Genomic DNA, 20620 nt, shown 5'->3' on the forward strand with positions numbered 1-20620 from the left:
GCCTTCTGCTAGCAGTGGGGTCACGCTCACTTTCCTGTGCACTCAGCAACAGCTGGGGCACCTCTGAGTGGCTCTGAATTCCTGGGGGTTCATAATTTTTGGTGATGTTGCCAATCTTTGTAGTTCCATGCGTAACTGAGTGCACAGAGGTGTAAAGCAGTTACGCACATCAGCACATTCGCTCACCTTCCGGGCTGTTTAAGCCCCTGTGCCACCTCTGACAATGTCTGTCTAGCACTGAGTCAAGGAACCTCAAACAGAAAAATGCGAATAATCAGATTATGGGATAAGTTTCTCCCTAATGCTAAGCAGTTAGAGGTTGAGGTTTGTAATATAATAGTACCCAGCTTTTACAACAACTGCCATTACTGAAGAAGTATGTACTTTACATGTTATTATCCTTTTGTTTGTAATGGACTATCCTTACTGATAACATTGAAAAATAATGAATTCATTCTGCAACAATACAAATCCTTTTTGAAGAGGAACTTGAACCACTTCTTAAATGACAAGGATAATTAGAGAAAGCTTGTAGGACCAGATCCAGGTCTCACTCTAAATTGGAATTCACTAGAATGATTATGGGGAAAGCATCTGTCTAAGGAAACTGCTGACAGAGTATTTTTCATGATCATATTATCTGATTTTATCAACAGAGAAGCTGGCCCCCTGCTTCTTGTGGGCAGACTGTGTGGAGAAATGAGCTCTGCAGCTGGCTCCAAGCTGCACAATTTGTGCCTGGATTGGATTTCTTCAAAGCCAGAGATGTTTTCATTCAGCTGGGCCATGCTAATCACATTTTATTGCTACTTAAGCTGGCTGGGGAATTCAGACACCAGGACAGTAACACAGGCTCTACCTGGACTTGCAATAGGTACTGTTCTTTCATTCTTCTGTTCAGGACAGATGATGTCACCAGCAGACCATTTTGAGTGACTTCAAAGGCTTTCCCATCATTGCCCTGGGTGATCTGGAATGAGTATGGTGGTCCATTTTCTGGGGAGTCTCTGTCACTCATAATCAGCTCCAGGACACTTGTCCCCACGGGAGCCTTCTCCTGAAATGGAGAAAGATGCTGTTGGAGCAAGGTAAGCAAAGAGAAATGGCCCAGGGGTACCTACAGTGCCCCAGCAGCTGCTGGATCAGGAACAGGGAAACGAATCCCACTCCCTCCCCAGAACACACAGAGCACAAAGCAGCAATATGATTCATCACTGTCTCCCCACTCTGCTCCAACAGCAGCCCAGGCATGAGTTCCTTAGTGCCATGAGAGGGATCGGGACAACAAAGTGTCTCCTGGCTTACCTGCACCACCACACTGTAGTTGAGCTGGAAGAACCGAGGAGGGTTGTCATTGACATCAGACACATGGATGTGCACAGGGACATCACTGAACTGAGCAGGGTGGCCGTTGTCTGTGGCTCGAACTGTCAGGGAGTAACTGGGGATCTGGAGGATTTGTAGTGCAGGATTACTTGGAGAAATGGCAGAATGGTGGCTTTTTCACAATGAAGTTTTATTCTGCTGCATCTTGTTGAAATGCCCAAGGCCATGCACTATGGCCTCAACAGCTCTGCCCTTGGCTAGGGCTCTCCATCCATAAATCTCAATCAAAGCTCATTGCTAAACTAAATCAGCCTCACAACAGTTGCAGAGAAGAGAAACAACTTGGCAAAGATGGATGAAACTAAGCTGGGCAAACACCTGTCAGTAGTGGTTTAAGAATTGTAGCATCACAGAATAAGCTGAGCTGGAAGGGACCCATCAGGATCAGCTCCTGTTCCTGTGCAGGACATCCCAAGAATTCCACCACCTTATCCAAAGGCTTCTAACTCTGGCAGGCTTAGACAAGCTGCTGGTGTTTTATGAATGAGAGATTGTCCAGGTGACCTTTCTCCTCCCCACACCTGTTTTCTCTAATGCTGTAATGCAGAGAAGCAGAACCCAGCTATGCTGGTTTCCAGTTTGGGGCTGACTCTCACCCAGCCAGCTTGAAGTACCAGTGGAGCAGACCAAAACTCAGAGCTGTGGAAGGTGTCCCTGCCTATGGAAGAGGCTGGAACTAGATGATCCTTTAAGTCCCTTCCAACTCAAACCATTCTATGATGCTATACTGCCTTTCCTAAATCCCAGCCTTCCTACTGCAGTATTTTTGAGTCTAGAAAACAAATCAATGCCTTGTCTTCTACCTACAATATTATGAGTAAATAATTCAGAAAACAGGAGGTAGTTGAGCATACTGTTCTCCCTCAGTCTTTTGGGACAAATCTGTTTCAGCCTTCCCATTCTCATTTTCCTGAACTCACCTCCTCCCTGTCCAGATGCCTGGCAATGCTGATCTGCCCATTTTTGGGTTGAATGGCAAAGTGTCCCAGAGGGTTCCCTTCCACGATGGAGTATGTGATCTGATTGTTCATTGACCCATCCAAGTCATCAGCTGACACCTGTTTGGAGAAAAAAAAAACCCTGCTAGGACCCTTGGGCCAAAAAGGACATGCCATGGAGAAAAGGGACCACTTTGTCATTTAAGGGTATTGGTTTGAGCTTGCCTCAAATGAGGAGGGGGAAAGGAAGGTGATTTGAGTAAGTATCATCCAATAGTTTTTTCAAGACAACATAGTTTTCTCAGCTTTCTCCTAGTCCCTTTCCTGACTTTACCACGCCTGTGATGGTAACAGGCTGGACAGGGAACTCCACATCCCCTTGGGCTCTGCTATTCTGCCCAGAGAAGCCTCTGCCTTCCCCAGGTCACAAAGGCATTGTCTTTTTTCAAGCATTTTAGTTTTCTTGGGATGTTCTCAAAGTTCCTGAGACCACTCCTAATTTTCCCTTAAAGGTGTCTTATAAAGCAAAGTGTTTTCCTTGTCTATGGAGTCTCAGGAATTCTGCCAATCATCCTTTTTTAAAGTCATGCTTTATTTTTAGATGTTGAATGTCACAAGCCCACTGAGGTCGCTGTGTCCAAGGAAAAGTGCACAAGAGGAGTGAATAATGCATAGCACAAATAAAGACTTGGTAAAGACAGCTGGCCTGGTTCATAATCATACCGTGAGGATGATTTCTCCCACGGCAGCATCCTCCCGGATGTCAGTGAAGTAAGGGTCTTGGATGAACTCTGGTGCATGGTCATTAATGTCAGTGATGTTGATCACTACCATGGTCACATCGCTGAGAGAGGCTGAGCCCTTCCTCGTGCCCTCAATGGACAGGTAATACTCGTGACTCGCTTCAAAGTCCAGGCTCCCGTTTATGTATAAGGCACCTGCATTGTCAGATGGGGAAGAAACGACAGAAAAGACTTTGAATGAATGGCACGTGAGATTTCCTGGAATACTTCAGATATGCCAAGGCAACTGCCAAACTGCCAGCTGAAACGGTGTAGTTGACCTAACTTTGACCACCTTGATGTGGAATAATTAGCAAGAGCTGTGTGACCAGAGAGGCTGAGGCTCCATTGATGAGGATGTTACAGCCGAGGGCAGAAGGCCATTGCTGACGCAGCCAAGGGCTCGTTTCAGGGAGTTAACACTGGCCTTCTGATAACAGCTCTTATCACATCACTGTGCAAACAGAACAGGGCTTTATTTGTCTGGTAATCCTGGCTCAACACCTGCCCATGGTTGGGGTGCTATTATCTGTGCTCATTGAGTGCTACTCAATAAAGCTGCCTGTTACCCTGGGCTGGAGGTTCCTCGTGGGACCTTGATGGAAAGACTTTTTAAATGAAACCACTTTCTCCTGAATTTTGAAGTGGGAAAATTTCCTCATCATGTTCTCCATGTATCCCTCATTCACATGGACCTGTCTCAGGTCTCAGACACATAGAAATAATCTTTCCATTAATTTCAGCAAGATTTGGATCACTCCTTAAGTGACCTGGATGGCAAAATTTGGAGTAGAAAGGAAGACTGTATTCCCTACCCTTGTGCTGGGTACAGACAGAAGGGAGCAGAAGTGGGAGCCAAATGGAGAAGAACCAGAGAAGATGCACACAGAGACAGCCTTTGATGTTGGATCAACCTGGACCTGCTTGGGCACAAGATCATTTTACCTGTGTTTGAATTGAGCTGGAATTTCCCGTGGTCATTGCCGTTCACAATTTCATACTTGATCTCTGTGTTTTCTGCATTGTCCCTCGTCAGGGCTGACAAGTTGAGGACCTCGGTACCCACAGCCACGTCTTCTTTTACCATGGCCACGTATTCAGGGGCCAGGAAAACAGGCAGGTATTCATTGAGATCCACAACAGAGACAGTGACAGTGCCCAGAGAAGAAAGGGGCTCCGGGGTGCCTCGGTCAGTGGCACAGACTGTCAGCTCAAACGCTGAGTGCTGGGAATCCTTCAGAGGCTTTTCCAGGCGGATCACCCCTGTGGTTTCCTCAATTGAAAAGTGTCCATTGGCAGAGTCAGACAGAGAATAGACCACCTCAGCGTTGAGACCTGGAAGGGGTAAGGGACAGGCTGCAGTAATTCATGGGTAGGGATGCTGCTGGGTTTATTTATAATCTATTAAGACTATATGAACTTAATGACCTTCAGTCCCAGGGACAATGGAGGCTATATGAACATCATATGAACATTGAGTGTGCCCCTGCTCATCTGAAGGTTCAGACATCTGGCCACCCTCACCATTATCCACCAGTGTCACCTGCCTGCCTTTACTGGCGTTTCCCCTCTTGAATTACCTTGTTCTCAAATGTAATTTCCCTTCATATCTGCTTCCAAAGAAGATAAATACGATCTTGCTTCTCTGTCATCCTAAATTCAGTCTCTGGTGGAGAGGTTTATTGAAATTTCCTTTCTTAGGAGCCTTACCTATATCTTTGTGTCTTCAGGAGGACCTCTCCATCCAGATTACCTACCTCGCCCATATCTAAAACTCCTTTTATTCCTTATTCCACACATTCTCAGTCCCCACCCTTGATAAAGTTTCTGTCCAGTTTGGATCCCTGTGTCACAGCTTGTGCTGTGCATCACAGTTACAGTTACTGAGCACGCTCTCAAAGAAGGTCTGCATGTTTCTACAGATACTGCACTCCCAACAGGGTCACAAAAATGCTGATGCCAGCCCAGTAGTCAAGAACATGTCAGTGATGAGATCCAGGCACATCTTCGCCAAGATTCAATCATCTAAACTCACTGCTGTAGCACTTCCCTAGGTTTCAAAAGCTTCTATTCAGAATGAAAGATGAACTCTACCAACACATAAATCCCATTCTGACTCACCTTCATCAAGGTCCCTGGCAGCAACCACGGCAATGGGTGTCTTTGTTGTGGTGTTATCAAAAACGGCCACGGCACAATGACTGGGGAAGAACCTTGGTGCGTTGTCATTGGTGTCCTCAATGATCAGTGTCACATCAGCCTGGCAGGAACGGCCCCCGCCATCGGTGGCTTTGGCTACGAGGTGGTACGTGGGCTTCTGCTCACGGTCAAGGGGTGCAGATGTGGTCAGCTCCCCTGTGGGAAAGAACAGGAGGTGGTCCTGTCTCCAGCAATCACAGCCACAGCCTACAAGACCTCAGAGAGGTTCAGCTGCCTTCCTGGATGAACCGTGGGAGACAATAATTGAGCTAATAGTGGTGATGTGTCCACGCCACATTGCTCAGGGCTATCCTCGGATCACTGCCAGCCAGGGCCCTGGCAAGGCTTCGCATGGGGAGTCCTGCAAGTTCAGCTGAACTTCATCCAAGGGATGCCATCATGGGATAAAACTGTTCATAAATAAATTGTACTTCTAAACTGCACTGCATTGAGCTTTCTGCAATGTAGCAAACTCCAAGTGATCTCTAGAATGATCACAAAGTCTGTTTGGGTAAATACACTGCCCAAGATGGGACAAGAGGTGTTTTGGAATTTAGAACTTGTGTCTTTGGCTCAAGCCAAATACTTGCTGCTCTCTCCTCCTTGAGACCTGGCTGTTAGCAATAGTGTCTGCCCTTCATTTTAACAACATTTGTAAAGAGAGCAAGCAGGAAGATGCGAAGCTCACTCTCCTGGATGCTGTGGCCATTCCTTCCTAGCTTGGGACAGCTGGAATGAAGAGCTCCTTGTGTTTGCTCAAGAGGAGGTAAGTGTTGAGCCATGCTGGGAGCTTGCATTTCTCGGGGGTTGCTGAGAGAGAGGATAAAAGCATCCCGTTGCCCTGCTCTCACCTGTGTGTGGGCCCAGCCGAAACTCCTCCGCGCCGGGGCCGTGCAGGCTGTAGGTTATCTGGGCGTTGCTGCCGACGTCGGGGTCAGTCGCTGATATTTTCAAAATGAAAAGACCCGGCCCAGCATCTTCAGAAACTCTCCCAGTGTAGAATATCTGGACAGGACAGAAGAAATCGTTGGCATCTGAGCCATCTCCAAAATACCTCATCCCATATGGGGGGGAACAGACCAACAGAAGCTTCACAGAGAAGGATAAACCCTGTGGTTTATAGGGGAACACAATGTGCCTCCCATTCTTGGCTGCTGGGGTGTGGACTGGGACCAGTGAGCTTATTTCACACAAGCCTTTACATCTCCTTTGGGAAGTAACCACCTCTGTTCGTTCTCACCAGGGGTGACGTCCACACCAGCGATCAGCTCTCGACAGCAACAAACCTCCTGATGGGAATCTCCCAGCTTAGCAGGATATAAAACTCAGTAATTTACATGCCCCTTCCCAGGAGGCTTCCTGGCATTGTTTATCGCCAAAAATTACTCTTCATAATGCTTAGGCTCTCACTTGCTGCTGGCAAACAGGCTTGGAGGCTAGACTTAATATTCTTGCTTGACATGCAGCTTAATTAAAATAGTTAAGCATAATCAAAGCAACAGGATCGTGTGAGAAGAATTATGACAAGCCAAACCCTTTAACATGCTCTGCCTGTTCTTTCTTCTTTGCTATTGTGTTCTTTCCCTCCCAGGATCTCCCTTTATGCCCCTGATGTCCCAGAACAGACATCTCACCTGGCCACACTCAGGGCTGTTGTCATTGATATCCAGTACAAAAATTTCCACTTCAGTGGTAGCCTGAAATTTCCCATCAGAGGCCATAACCTTGAGGAGATATTTCTCCGTATCTTCTCTGTCCAGAGGCTTCTTGGAAGAAATTGTCCATTCACCCTCAATTTGGTCAACTGTGAACTGTCCCAGTACGTCTCCTTCTAGAAGGGGGCAGGAAGCAAGTAAAAAAAGGCATTTACTAAATGCTTAAAATCAGAAGTGACAAGGAAAGGGAATATAGGTGTGTCCAACTGATGGTTCCTTAGGAGACTTGAAGGACTTTGATGCTCTTAGAGGTCTGTTCCAATCGAAATGATTCCATGACTCTCTGACTCACACTGGTGATGCAGAGAGGGCACTGGTGGTGCATCCAGCAGCTGAGGAGCTTTTGGTCAACCTCACTGCACAGCTGGGAAATACCCTGCATGTTTTAGTTATTCCCTGTCTGCACATTACAGTGGGAGAAGGAAACAACTGATTGCAGAAAAGTCAGTAATGTTCTGCAGATGTGCATATTCATTGCCTCAAAACCAGTGTCTCACCTTCCCAAAGCCTGTCAGTCTTTCTTGGTGCATGTTCCTAAAGGGATCTGAGAGTTGTAAATACCCTGCAGACATTGTTTGGATCCTGTTGTTATGGCACCATGTGTAGTTGTACTTCCTCTTAAACTATAGGTATTTAATGTATAGCTTTGTTTTCTGGGGCTACTTTTTGTTTCTGTAAGAGCCAAATGATGAGAGGTAAATCCAGACTAGGCAGGCTCTCTGGTCCACCAGATTAATCCTGCTCCTACTGTTGTTACACACGTTGGATTTTAAATGGGCTGGATGCTGCCACTGGAGAATCCCCCTCTCCTGGGAAGGAGCTGGTGTCCTCTCCTGAGCCAGGAGGAAGCACGGCAGGAAATGGGAGTCAGTGAAGAGAGCTGGCTGTGGAATCCTGTTTGTGTTGGACTCTGAAGGGTCTTGCACAGTGGGGTAAATTAAATTCACTCCCTTTCTGCTTTCATTTGTGCTGCAGTGATGAGGTGGTGGAGCTGGAGGCACAGTGACACCTCTACTAGCTCTTCCTCTGATGCTGGGAAGCACCAGCCTATGCCCCGATTTAGTTTCTGAGTGTTTGAAATCAATGTGGACAGGGGGAAGCTGGGCTCTGTGTTCACCTAATCCTCTCTTTCGTTGCATTTACATTTATTTGTAGTGTTTGACCTGTGCTGCTTCTGCGCAGAGCACAGAGAGCACAAGGTGTTCACCCCCTAACACGATGTGCATCCTCTCAGGTTTAAAGTACTTGGAAGTTACTACTACCTTTAAGATGGCAGAAATGTGAATACATAATAGATTAAATCTTTCCTCCCAAAGGCTTTCAAATACCTAGGCATGCCATAAACCAAATGAAAGTACCAGCATTCCTCCCCTGTTTTGGATGGTTACAATAATAGATAACAGGCTGCAGCATGATCTGGCCTAATGTTTTGACCCTGAAGGGTCCTCATTTGAGTCTGAACAAACATTTTAATTTGAAGTATCTGCTCCAGGTCTTAGAAAGACCCTTTAGGGTCAAAAAATACCATAAAATCAAGCTTCTGCTTGTGCAGGTGCACAACAAACATTCCAGTGTACCTTGCTATTTTACAGCAGTGGTTAATTTTAGTTGGCTTATGTGATGTTTCAGGGATGCAAGTGTAAGTTTTAGTATTTCTTGTTAGCCACAACCTTTACTAAGATTGACGTGACCGTTTTAAACATCCCCCAGTGCAGAGTGACTAACTGCAGCCTTGTTATTAAGCCAGACTCCAAGTGGTTTTGTAGGAAACACATTTAATACCAAAAAGTTATATATAGTTACTAAAAACACAGACAGGCTACAGGTATATGTGTCATGTGTAAACTGACTGCACTGCTGGCATGAGAAAAAGTTGGGTCAAAGAACTTAAATACAGATCACAGTATCTGTATGTGAGAAAAATCGTCCTTCCTGCTGTGCCACCTCTTCTGTTCTTCCAATAGATATTACAATTACACTGTCTTAATTATTCCTCTCTTGAGAAAGTGTAAATAAATATTTCTACAGTACAGTGTAATTACTTATATATATCTTACTTATTTATTTATTCCCAAAGAAATAGGACGATTCAGTGGTGAGATAGTTATTTTAATGATCATTCCTCGCACTGCAGTTAGTTACTAAAGGGTTTTGTATTCTCCAGATATATTATCTGAAGAGTCCAACTCATGATGGAGCTCAGCCTTCATCTCCTGCTTCTCATAGGACTGTCAGCATAACACTATTTCTGCACCAATAAGCTGTAAGACAAGGTATCAAATCCTCACTTTAAGATGATACTCTCTTCCTGCCCACTGGAGATTCAAAGTCGGGAAAAACTCACCAGTGATGTAGCACGTGACCCGCCGGTTCTGCTCAGAGATGTCCGCGTCGATGGTGCTCAGGGTGACAACGACCTGGCCCGGCTCTGCGTTCTCAATGACCGACCCCTTGTAGAAATCTGAGGTGAACTGCGGGGCATTGTCGTTTTCATCAGAGACAGTGACCTCCACCAGGGTTTGGGAAGAGAGCTGGACCTTCTTGCCGTGATCAGTGGCCACCACATAAAAGCGATAGATCTCCTGGTCTTCACAGTCCAGCTCTTTCAGTGTGGTGATCCACCCGCTCTCACCGTCGATGGTGAAGAGCCCGCGGAGGTTGCCAGATTCTGCTTCCAGACTGTAGGTCACCTGCCCATCACTTCCCATGTCCTGGTCAATAGCTGTCACTTGAATGACTGTGGTTCCTGAAGGCATGTTCTCCATGACAAAAGCTCTGTAAGGATCTGCCTCAAACACAGGTCTGTTGTCATTGACATCCTGCACTTGGATATTCACAGAGACCAGAGACACCAGCTCAGTCTCCTGATGTGAGCAGTGAGCCATGACATCAACCTGGTACCACTTGGTGGTCTCATGATCCATGGGTTTTTTGATTTTCAAAGCCCCTGTTTGTTCATCCAGTGTGAACACCTCGTCCTTGTTACTTTCTGTAGTGGTTCCCTTCACCAGGCTGTATATAATGGGATCCTCTGCAAAAGCTTTGACTGACCCTATTTCTGACCCCTCTGGAAGATCCTCAGATGCAGAGAACGTATAAAGGGGCTCAGAAAACCTTGGCAATGTCACCTCCCTGGGGACAATCTGGAGATTCACTGGAACAAGGGAGTTCCAGTGAGGGGGTCTGCCATCTTCAGCTTTCACCTTGAAGTTAAAGGCTCTGTTTTCTAAACCAATAAGGCTCTCCTTGACCTTAACAACCCCAGTGGCAGCATTAATTTCCACAAGGTCTTCTGCCACATCTTCCACAGAGTCAACAGAGTAAATGACATCTGCATTTGCACCTTCATCGGCATCGTAAGCCAGTACCTGGATGACAGGGGAGCCTTTGCTGACATTGGACTGGATGGACAGTGTGTATTCAGAGGCTTTGAACAGAGGTGGGTTGTCATTCTCATCTGTAAGAATTATTTTCACAGTGCAGAAGGCCACCTTCCCACCCCCATCCTTGGCCATGACTTTAATGGCAATGACTCTCTCTGTGGAATTTTCCCTGTCCAGCTTTTGCAGTGTGGAAATACAGCCTTTATTGTCTATGGAGAACTTCTCATGGGCAAGTTTATTTATGATGGTGTAGTCTATGGTGCCATATGGGCCACCATCTGGGTCAATAGCCAGCAGCTCAATCACTTTGGTTCCTATCTCAGCATTTTCTGCCAGCTCTGCCTCGTACACATTCTGCTGAAAAGAGGGGCTGTATTTGTTGGCATTCGTGGTGTTGATATACACAGGCACAGTGCTCTTGAAAACTCCATCTGAAGCAGAAACTCTGAGATTGTAAGATGGCTCCAAGTCCTTTTTGCAGCGGTTGAACATGGATATTATCCCAGAAGTGCTGTTGATGGCAAAATGCCTGTTGTCATTACCCGAGAGGATCACGTACTCCAGCCGGGTGGTGTCTCCACTGTCAGGGTCCAGGGCCTGGACTTTGATCACAATGTGCCCACACGTAGCCATTTCACTGACCTTGGCTTCATACTGAAGCTGGCTGAACTCAGGGGGATTGTCATTGATGTCTGTCACATCTACGATTACCAGGGCATCGCTACTGAGTGGAGGCACCCCATGATCTGCAGCTCTGACTTTCATGCGGAACTGTTGATTTGTTTCATAATCAAGTGCTTGAGCTGTTGTTATTTGCCCTGTGCTGGCATCAATATTAAAGAACTTGGCAGCATCTGAACCATCATCCATGATCTGATAGGAGACCACTTTGTTTCTACCTGAATCCTTATCAGAGGCAAAGAGTTGGACAACAGGGGTCTGTGGTGGCAAACTCTCTGAGACAGATGCTGTGTAAATGATCTGAGAAAATATAGGGGGGTTGTCATTAATGTCCTCTACCTCCACCTCTACTCTGGCTTCTGAGAAGGATCCAAGTGCTGTGTCTGTGGCTCTAACAGTGAATGTGTGTTTTGTCTCTAGCTCATAGTCCAGCTGCCCTGTAACAGTAAGGACACCAGTTTTGAAGTCGGTGTTGAAGAGTTTCAGGGAATCTTCTTCCACAATGTTGTAGATGAGGCGCAGGCCTTCAGGGCTGCGGGCCTGGATGTGGAGGATAGATGTGTATGGGGGGATGTTTTCTGGCACCTTCACTCGGTAGTACAAACTTTGGAACAGAGGGTTGGACCTGTTCCTCACACTGATCACAACCTCCTCTTCAGCATGCAGGGGAGGCTCTCCTTTGTCCTTAGCAATGACCCGGAGGTTGTATTTATTTAAACCTTGATAATCAAGAGGCCTCTTAAGGGAGATGTCTCCTAGGTAAGGGTCAATCCGAAAGTATTTGTAGTCCTCTGCAAATGAGTAGGTAACAGCTCCGTTATCCCCTATGTCTTTGTCTGTTGCTGACACCTGAAAAAGGACATCCCCTGGCTCTGTGCCATCCTGCACGGAGGTGTAGTATGGCACATTCTGAAACTGCGGGGGGTTGTCGTTGACATCCTCTACATAAACCCTGACTGTGGCTTGGGACACTCTCGGTGGCTTCCTGTTGTCCTTCACTTCCACAGCTACCTCGTGCATGTCTCGCATTTCGCGGTCAAATTTCACACCCTTGGTCTGAAGAACTCCTGAGGCTTGGATCATTTTGAACCTTTCCTTTTCATTCAAAAGCGAATAGGAAAGGGGTTCATTTAGCTGATACCCTTTGACCCCAAGAATGGTTAGAGTCTTCTCGTCTGTAGAGTTCTCCATCACAGTTGCTGTATATATGTCTTGATCAAATTTCAAGCCAGTACCTTGTACCTGAGTTAAATTTACCTTAACCAGAGCAGTACTCTTATATAAGCCATCACCAGCTCTGACTGTGAGCTCTCGGTAGCTTCTCAGGCCAGTGGTGTTAAGAATGGAGATGAGACCTGTGAGTGGGTGGATATGGAAAGCATTATCAAGGTTCCCTTCCACTATGCTGTAGGTCACCTCTGAATCTGCATCTTTTGCCTGCACTGAGAGAAGCTCCATCCCTGGGTGGGCAGGCAGCAAGACAGAAATGTCATAAGTGTCTTTGAGAAAGACTGGAGGTGAATCATTGACATCTTTAACGTGGATTGTGACCTTGGCAGGCTTGGATGCAAACAAGCTGGGACTTCCACTGTCATGCACATGTACACTGAAGTGGAAAACTGGGGTGAGCTCATAGTCTATATCAGCACGACTAGTCAGCGTCCCTGTGCTGGGATCCACTGTGAAATATTTCTGTGCCTCTGGTTCCAAAATCTCATAGACCAGCAGAGCATTGGAGTCTTGATCAGCATCTGTTGCAGAGGTCACAAGAGGAGCATTGCTTTCATCCAGAACCATGCTTTGGGATGGGGCATTCTCCATGATCCAGCCAAGGAAGAAAGGCTTAACGAAGACAGGCACATTGTCATTCTCATCTATGACATAGATAAGCACCACTGCATCCATAAATGCTCCAGCCATGTTGGTGCCACGGACTTTCAACTGGTAAAAAGACACCTGCTCAAAATCTAAGCTCTTCTGAGTGGAAATCAGGCCTGACTGATAGTTCATGGAGAACACTCCATCTCCATTTCCATCTTTTATTTCATAGCTAACTGGTGACAAGCTTGTGGCTGAAACCTGGATCAGGGGAGAGCCAACAGGAGTGGATTCACTGATCTCTGTGATGTATTCGGCCTCTGGAAATTTTGGAGGGGTTCGATCCGAGGGTCTAATGTGGACATGTACCGTAGCAGAATCTTTAAGCTGAGGAAACCCCCGATCTTCTGCCTTTACAATAAGAGTAAATCGCTCCTGCCTGGATGGGTCCAGTTTCTGGGCAACTGTAATAATTCCAGAATATGGGTCGATGCTGAATAAGCCTTCCCCATTACCTGCAAGAACAGAAATTACAGAGTGAAGAATGCAGACACCTTACTGGTCTTGGTTTTCTGAACCTCTTTTTTCATAGATTCTCCTGATTTCAGACCTGATTAACATCTGTTTCTTTTACTGGGAGAAATTAATTCATTTCTAAACAATTTTAATTATAAGAACAATGAACCCATTGAGATCTGTGAACTAACATTTGAATCAATCAAAATGTAAATTGGAGATAAACACCCTTCTAATTTAAGCATATTTAGTGGTGGCAGAGCATGTGCTTGAAGCTTTTGCCTCGTGTGCAGAACATGGTAGCACACACAGTACTAGTTCCTTCAAGCCCTGTCATGCTTGTAATTACCAATACTTCAGGAGCAATTAAATTCCTCAGTCCTTGATCATCTAAATTGCAGTGAGAAAGATGGAGCAAAGGATGGCTTGTCTCCTGTGAAGAATTTACAGGCTAAATAGGCCGTGTGGCACAGACATAAATACTTAAGTTTTAACCTTTATAGTGAATGATAAAATATTTGCCCACTGAGCACGAATGACTCAAAACCACCACCAATCAATGCTGAAAGGGTTCTCGCCATTCCTTGAGGATGTGTTTCTTGGTAGAAATAGTGGAATGATGATGACTGCTGTGGGAGTTGGAGTACTTTTGCCTAACAACTGAATAGTTCCCATGGACAAAGAGGAATTTTGTCCATGAACTCAGATTTTAGATTGTTCTAACTCGTCCAGTCACATTTTTTCTTAGACCAGTGACTCAACATTAAGCTGTCTTCTTAAGAAAAGATGCTAATATTCCATAATACAGAAACTACCTACTCTAGATTTTTTCCTGGGTAGGAAGAAAATCACATTTTAGAACTGTGCAGCCATTTGCTGTTCTTTGCAACAGCTAGAGAAAAGCTGGTCAAGTGGCCACCAGTTAGAGCATGGTAATGCAGGTATGATCATAACCTAAACTGTCTTGTTGCGTGGCTCTCACCTGCCTGAAGGGAGTAGTGAATTTCAGCATTGGCTCCCTGGTCCTGATCAAGGGCTCTGACTTGTATAACCTCTGTGCCCACCACTGCCGAGTCCAGCACTTCTGCTTCGTAATGGATGCTGCTGAACTGGGGAGGGTGAAGGTTGCAGCTGTCCACGTGGATGATGACTCGGACAAAGTTCCGCTTGATGGGGACCTCCTGGTCTCGTACCTGAATGGCAGAGAGAGAGCAGGAACAGTCACACTCGGGGACAAGCCAGTCTTGCCTGCACCATCTTCCAAGTAACTCATCAGCACTCTTACAGAAGGGGGTGTTTTGCAGTGGTACCAAGCCCTTGTCTGGGAATGAGCCTGGAAGTTTCAGCACCAAAGCTCAGCCTGGAGTTTGAAACCAAACATTAACTATTATGCACTCTGTTTTCTTTTGTAAGAATCCAGTGGCCCTCCAAAGAAGGTGGTTAGAGGAATGCAGGGTGTTAACTACATTTAGCCATATAGTGAGGGTTAACACCCTGCTTTCCTCTTCCCCATTGTTCCAGACAAATCCTCCCTCAAAGACTAGAACCACTTTTAATTTCTCCAGTGACCCACATATCACAGCCAAGCTGGTGGACTCAGCAGGGCTTGGTTAGGACTCACCATCACTGTGAGGGTGTGCTGAGGCATGGGCTGGGAACTGAAGCCTTCTGCTGTTGTGAGGGCTCCACTGCCTGGATCCAACTGGAAAAGTCTTGTGCTTTTGGGGTCCACACTGCCATGGATGGTGTAGATGAGCCCCTTTCCTTTGTCCTTGTCTGTTGCACTGACTTGAAGGATTTCTCTCCCTGAGGGGGTATCTTCAGGAATCCGCACCTCGTAATGGCTCTCAAGAAACTGGGGACGGTGCTGGTTGATGTCGATCACGTGGATAAATGCCTGTGGGGGAGACAGCACAGTGAGGGCAGCAACTGGACATGCAGCCATGTAAAATCTCAGCTACCAATCCTTCTTCGGCACTGACATACTCTGAGTGCCGTAACCACCACAGTTTTCCACCTCTTGGAGCTTTCCCATCCGCGATGACTGGAAGCCCTTTTGTCCTTCATCCGAAGGAACTCCTGCTGTGCCTTGCCCTTCGTGTTTTTCAGTTTGCTTCCTCTCCTTTTTTAAAATCTCTCCAGTCTGGCACAGCATTCAGAGTGAACACGCCTGCACTTGGCACATGGGGAAACAGTCACAGCCTGCTGTGGAAAGCAGCAGTGGCTCAGCTGTGGTGCCAGCTTTGCTGGCTGGTGCCTACACAGCAAGCCCATTATTTACTCACCAGAAAGCTGACAGAAGGGGGATGTTTGGTAAAAGAAGGGAGGGGCTGGCCTATCTCAAGATACTTCTGTTCTGGTATTTTCAAAATATTTCTGATATTTTCAAAAATTTCTGTTCTACCCTTTTTAGCCAAGTCTTCCTCTCTGCATTTAACAGCCCCCCCCGGGGAATCCTGAATCCTGCCTGGGAAGTCACTACTTTCTTCTGTGTGGTCCCCTACTCTGGCTGTCCTGACCCTCCTACTGATGTGCTTCCTGCATCTTAGGAAGTCCCAACCAAGTGTAATAATTTGCTTCCTTTAGCAGACCTGAGCATGCCACGGGGGTTTTGCAGAAGCAGGTTTCTTGACATCTGCTAGCGGCCTCGAGTGCCAAAATAAACGTGGGGATGAGATGCAAGGTGGCAGAGCATGCACACCAGGCAAGGTGGGGCTTTGTTTGTTTATTTGGAACAATACTTGGAGATAGTTGAGACAAGTGGCCATCCATTAGCATCTTAGCATCACGTTTCACAGGAATGGTGGAGCTCCTCACTCATCACCCCCCACAGTGAATTTCCCATGATAAGCGTCACTGACAGGTGACTCACGTTCTAGGTCTTCCTGTGCAGCAAGGGCTGGATTTTTGGCTGCTTCTGAAGTGTGGAGAGAATGATGAGTGAAAGATCGAGCCCTGAACATCCCTCCTCAGGGTAGGTAAAGATGGGCAAATCTCATCATTTTAGCTGGGGCTCAGGGACATGCCTGAGAGTGAAGTGCCTCCTTTCACCAGCACTTACTTTTTACGTGGCAACTCAGAGCACACAGCATCTCTGCAGTTGCCCCACTCACTCCCTGGGCCTGACCTCACCTCTTGCAGATGCATTTGTGCTGGCTGTACCTGGGCTAACACATCCCAGGAACACCCCTTGGCATGGGAACACGGACCCAAGCCTGACCTAACTGTGTACACACTTTCCTTAAGCCGTTGTCCCAGCTGTGCTGGAATTCAGCCTGAGCAGCTGAGACCAAGCTCAGGTGTGAGTGTATGAACTGCCAGCCCAGCTTGGCTGGTGGTATAGATGTGTCCTTGCATGCTGGCTGGGATCAACAGAAAAGACCCAGGCTTTCCTAGACCAGTTGTGTTTCCAACAACATAAAAACAATCTTAGCTTGGCATAAGTAAGACTTGGGTCACTGTGTAATGTAGGATCACAGGGTAAGGAGATTCCTGTGCCTGGCACCTGATCCACAGCTCAGTAGACTCAGAATAAAGGTTCCCTTTGGCACATGCTCCCTCTCAATAGGGTCTCTACTAAAGAAAGAAACATTACCTGGGTTTTGATTGTACTGGACCCATCAGTGACTTCTACTGTCAGGTTATAGCTTGACTTCTTCCTTGCATCCAGGGGTCTTGCAATGACCATGCTGCCTGTACTCTTTTCAATGTCAAAATCCATGTCATCATCACCACCTGGGACAAGGGAGAGATGGAAAAGGGAAACAGGAGGGCAGTTACTGTCAGCTAGATTGGGGATAGTGCCATAGGTAAGGTTTCTCCCAAATCTGGAAACTTAAAACAACATGTGATTGATAGATAGATAGATAGATAGATAGATAGACTGACAGACACAGGAGACAGGGAGAACAAGGAGAAGCTGGACAAAGAGGTACTCACAGATGGTGACAAAGGAGTGTGAAAAGGAAGGTGAACAGAATTAGAGAAAATGAAGAGGAGGAGAGAAGGGAGAAGGATGCACTTATGCATGTGATGTCCTGGCTAGATTGGCAACAGGCACATTTGAGCATTGATTTATTTGCACAAGGTTTCCAGCCATGCAGCATCACTGGCTTAGCATGGATCAGGGACCTGCTGGGTAGAACAGGGCTCTTGCTGGCTTCTGATTCAAGGTCACACTGTGGGCATATCAGCATTGGTCCTCATCACCATGGCTGGGAGCCTGTGAGCCACCTGAATTCCCAACACACCAACAGTTGGGGAGGCAGACGGTGCTTCCAGGGTGAGCAGAGCCTGTTGCCTCCAACCCAGATGGCTGAGAAGTGCCAGGAGACTGACAGACACAGGAGACAGGGAGAACAAGGAGAAGCTGGACAAAGAGGTACTCACAGATGGTGACAAAGGAGTGTGAAAAGGAAGGTGAACAGAATTAGAGAAAATGAAGAGGAGGAGAGAAGGGAGAAGGATGCACTTATGCATGTGATGTCCTGGCTAGATTGGCAACAGGCACATTTGAGCATTGATTTATTTGCACAAGGTTTCCAGCCATGCAGCATCACTGGCTTAGCATGGATCAGGGACCTGCTGGGTAGAACAGGGCTCTTGCTGGCTTCTGATTCAAGGTCACACTGTGGGCATATCAGCATTGGTCCTCATCACCATGGCTGGGAGCCTGTGAGCCACCTGAATTCCCAACACACCAACAGTTGGGGAGGCAGACGGTGCTTCCAGGGTGAGCAGAGCCTGTTGCCTCCAACCCAGATGGCTGAGAAGTGCCAGGAACAGCAGGCCTGAGCAGCTCAGCAGCAGAAGGCTGTCCCTCACTCTACTGCTGCTCAGCCCTGGCATGGCAGCTCCTTTCTCATGCCTCGCTTGCTGGGGTCAGTTGGGCCCCTCTTGCACATTAAACCCTGCAAAGCTCCTCTGAGATATGGAGAGGCTGAAACAGTTTTCTGTGATTGATCCCAGGTCTCAACTTCTTTCTTCCTGGCTACTAGATGCTCTGGATTCTGCTTTATTCTATTACCAGCTGGTAAAATATTTGCTGGTTGTAAAATTACGTATCTTCCCTCGCTGGAGGAATGCAGTGCTCACCAGCCATCTGGACCACTGCTCTCCTCCTGGGAAGGAGACAGAAAGAAGCAGACAGAGAGTGAGAGATGCCTGGATGTCTTTCCCTGACAAAAGAGGGAAGGCCAATGTTGCTTTGTCAGAGCTTTTGCAGACTCCATCAACCCCAGTGACAGAGTGTTTGTGGTCTGGGAAAGGTGAAACTTTGAATGAGGTGCTGAAGGCTCCTGAATCTCTCCATCACCCTCTTGCTTGCTAGCTACCGTGAACTTTCCTTCCCTTGCAGGGAAAATAAAATCCTGTCCTTTTCCACCAGGATAGAAACTAAGAGAGCCTTGAGCATCACTTGGTACACTGGGTACTGGGAAAGATGAGGCCAAGCTATGCTCCAGCACTCAGCAGGGAAATGATGGGGTAGCATTCAGAGGAATACACCATTAATTCTTCAGACCCAAGCAGACACTACTAATGCTGGATAAACCTTTCACTGATATTGTCTTGCTCCTTGTAGCATTGTATCTCTTGTTGCTTAATTGTATTTATACACCAATATCCTTGCCCTAACACAGTAAGGGGAAAAACTATTCACTTGCCCAATTAAGGCTTTGTCTGACAAGGGCAGGCCCTGCAGGCAGTACCAGGGAAAGGCTGTGCAAGGTAGATTGGGGCACCACTTCAAAACATCAAATTACGTGAGCACAATTGGCCCTCGTTGGTAGGACCAGTTCTGCACACGCTGCCTGGAGAGTCCCCTGGGGTGACAGCCCACGTCCCCTCTGAATCGTGTGTCTTAGAGGAGGCCCTAGAGTTCCACATTCCATGTCTAAATCATCCCTGGGATGTGGTGAGGTGGAAGGGAGAGCCCCACAAGTTAGGGCAGACCAGGTCTTTGAGGAATGCTTCCTTCTCAGTTCCCTGCTCAAGACTCAACATGGAGGGAAATACAGGGGGTGTCCGTAACACCCAACCACACAGCTGGATCCTTGCAGGCAGTTTTAACAAAACCAACAGTGTCACCTGATTCCCAGGAGGAGCTGGCACTGGCATGCCCTGCCTCTCATGCGACATCGGAGAACACCTCAAACACGGGCAAGTTCCAGAATGTAATTTAAAAAGCGTGTTAGGTAATTGCACTTGGCACCAGAGGCCTTGGATGGGCAGCTTTGTCTAATGGCTGTTTAAACCTTCTGGTGCCCGTGAGAAAGCTTTCCCTGTAGCTCACCTACACCTAAAGCAAACAACTTCATTAGCTCAGGCATGCGAGCGCTGAAAGCCAAGGGAGCCGGAGCAAAGGCTCCCAGACACTGCTGCCCTGCTCCAGTTTCTGTGTCTCACCTGTGATATTAAACCACACTTGGCTGGGGCCCATCTCGATGCTGATCACTCCCACCATGTGGTTCACGGGATCTGTTTCCATCACGGCGAAGTTAAAGTGGGGTTCATCAAAAGCCAGTGGTTCTGAGGAAGGGCTGGGCCGGGCCACCCAGCTGATGTGAAGTCTGACGTGGGAGGAGAGCGGGGGGCTGCCGCCATCTGTGGCCTTGACCTGCCAAGAAAGGCGCATGCAGTCAGGGAGAAGGCTGAGTTAGCTCATGGGAACTCCATGGAAAGCTTCTTCTCCCACCCACCAGGAATTTCAGCTCCCAGTGTGCCCAAAATCCCATGAAACAAATCTTGAGCCAGTGGTCCATGCTCTGGCTGCTTCTGAGGCAGAGCCATGCAACCCAAATTCCTCTTTACCATCAAGTAAATCTGCCAAGCTCTATCCATAGCAGAGACCTGGATCGCAAGTCTTATTGCAAGGACCCACAGACTCTGAAAGGGCTTTGAGCATCCAAGCTCCATGGCCTGATCAGAATGCCAAATAGAGGCATGATGTTCAAGGCTGTTCAGGTTGGGTCCATAACCATATGGGATCATGGATTACTGTATTCCTTTCCGAAGGTTAGTTGGACAGTTAATTTTAAATTTATTGTCCATTTTTAATAGGTTCCTACCTTCTGCATTTCCCATCATTCCCTCCCAGTTTCTCTCCCTGTAAAACAATTCCCTTATTCGAGCTCTCCTCCCACTGCTGCATTTTCTCCATCTCTTTCCTTTTATCTTTTCTGTTTCTGAACCCTTTTCTCTCT

At 47.0% G+C, this 20620-nt stretch overlaps 1 protein-coding gene across 1 annotated transcript in view; it reads right to left on the reverse strand.

The window, feature by feature from the left end:
* The window catches only part of FAT2 (FAT atypical cadherin 2), a 57364-nt gene that overhangs the window by 12740 nt on the left and 24004 nt on the right, over positions 1 to 20620 (reverse strand). Inside the window, 13 exon segments of the mRNA XM_008628928.2 lie at positions 860 to 1057; positions 1306 to 1449; positions 2307 to 2444; positions 3048 to 3262; positions 4052 to 4441; positions 5228 to 5461; positions 6157 to 6310; positions 6940 to 7136; positions 9365 to 13417; positions 14401 to 14611; positions 15040 to 15315; positions 17014 to 17153; positions 19824 to 20034. Coding sequence (XP_008627150.1) covers positions 860 to 1057; positions 1306 to 1449; positions 2307 to 2444; positions 3048 to 3262; positions 4052 to 4441; positions 5228 to 5461; positions 6157 to 6310; positions 6940 to 7136; positions 9365 to 13417; positions 14401 to 14611; positions 15040 to 15315; positions 17014 to 17153; positions 19824 to 20034 — 6561 coding nt within the window.

This window comes from Corvus brachyrhynchos, unplaced genomic scaffold, assembly GCF_000691975.1.
Source record: "Corvus brachyrhynchos isolate BGI_N302 unplaced genomic scaffold, ASM69197v1 scaffold21, whole genome shotgun sequence".
Lineage (NCBI taxonomy): Eukaryota > Metazoa > Chordata > Aves > Passeriformes > Corvidae > Corvus > Corvus brachyrhynchos.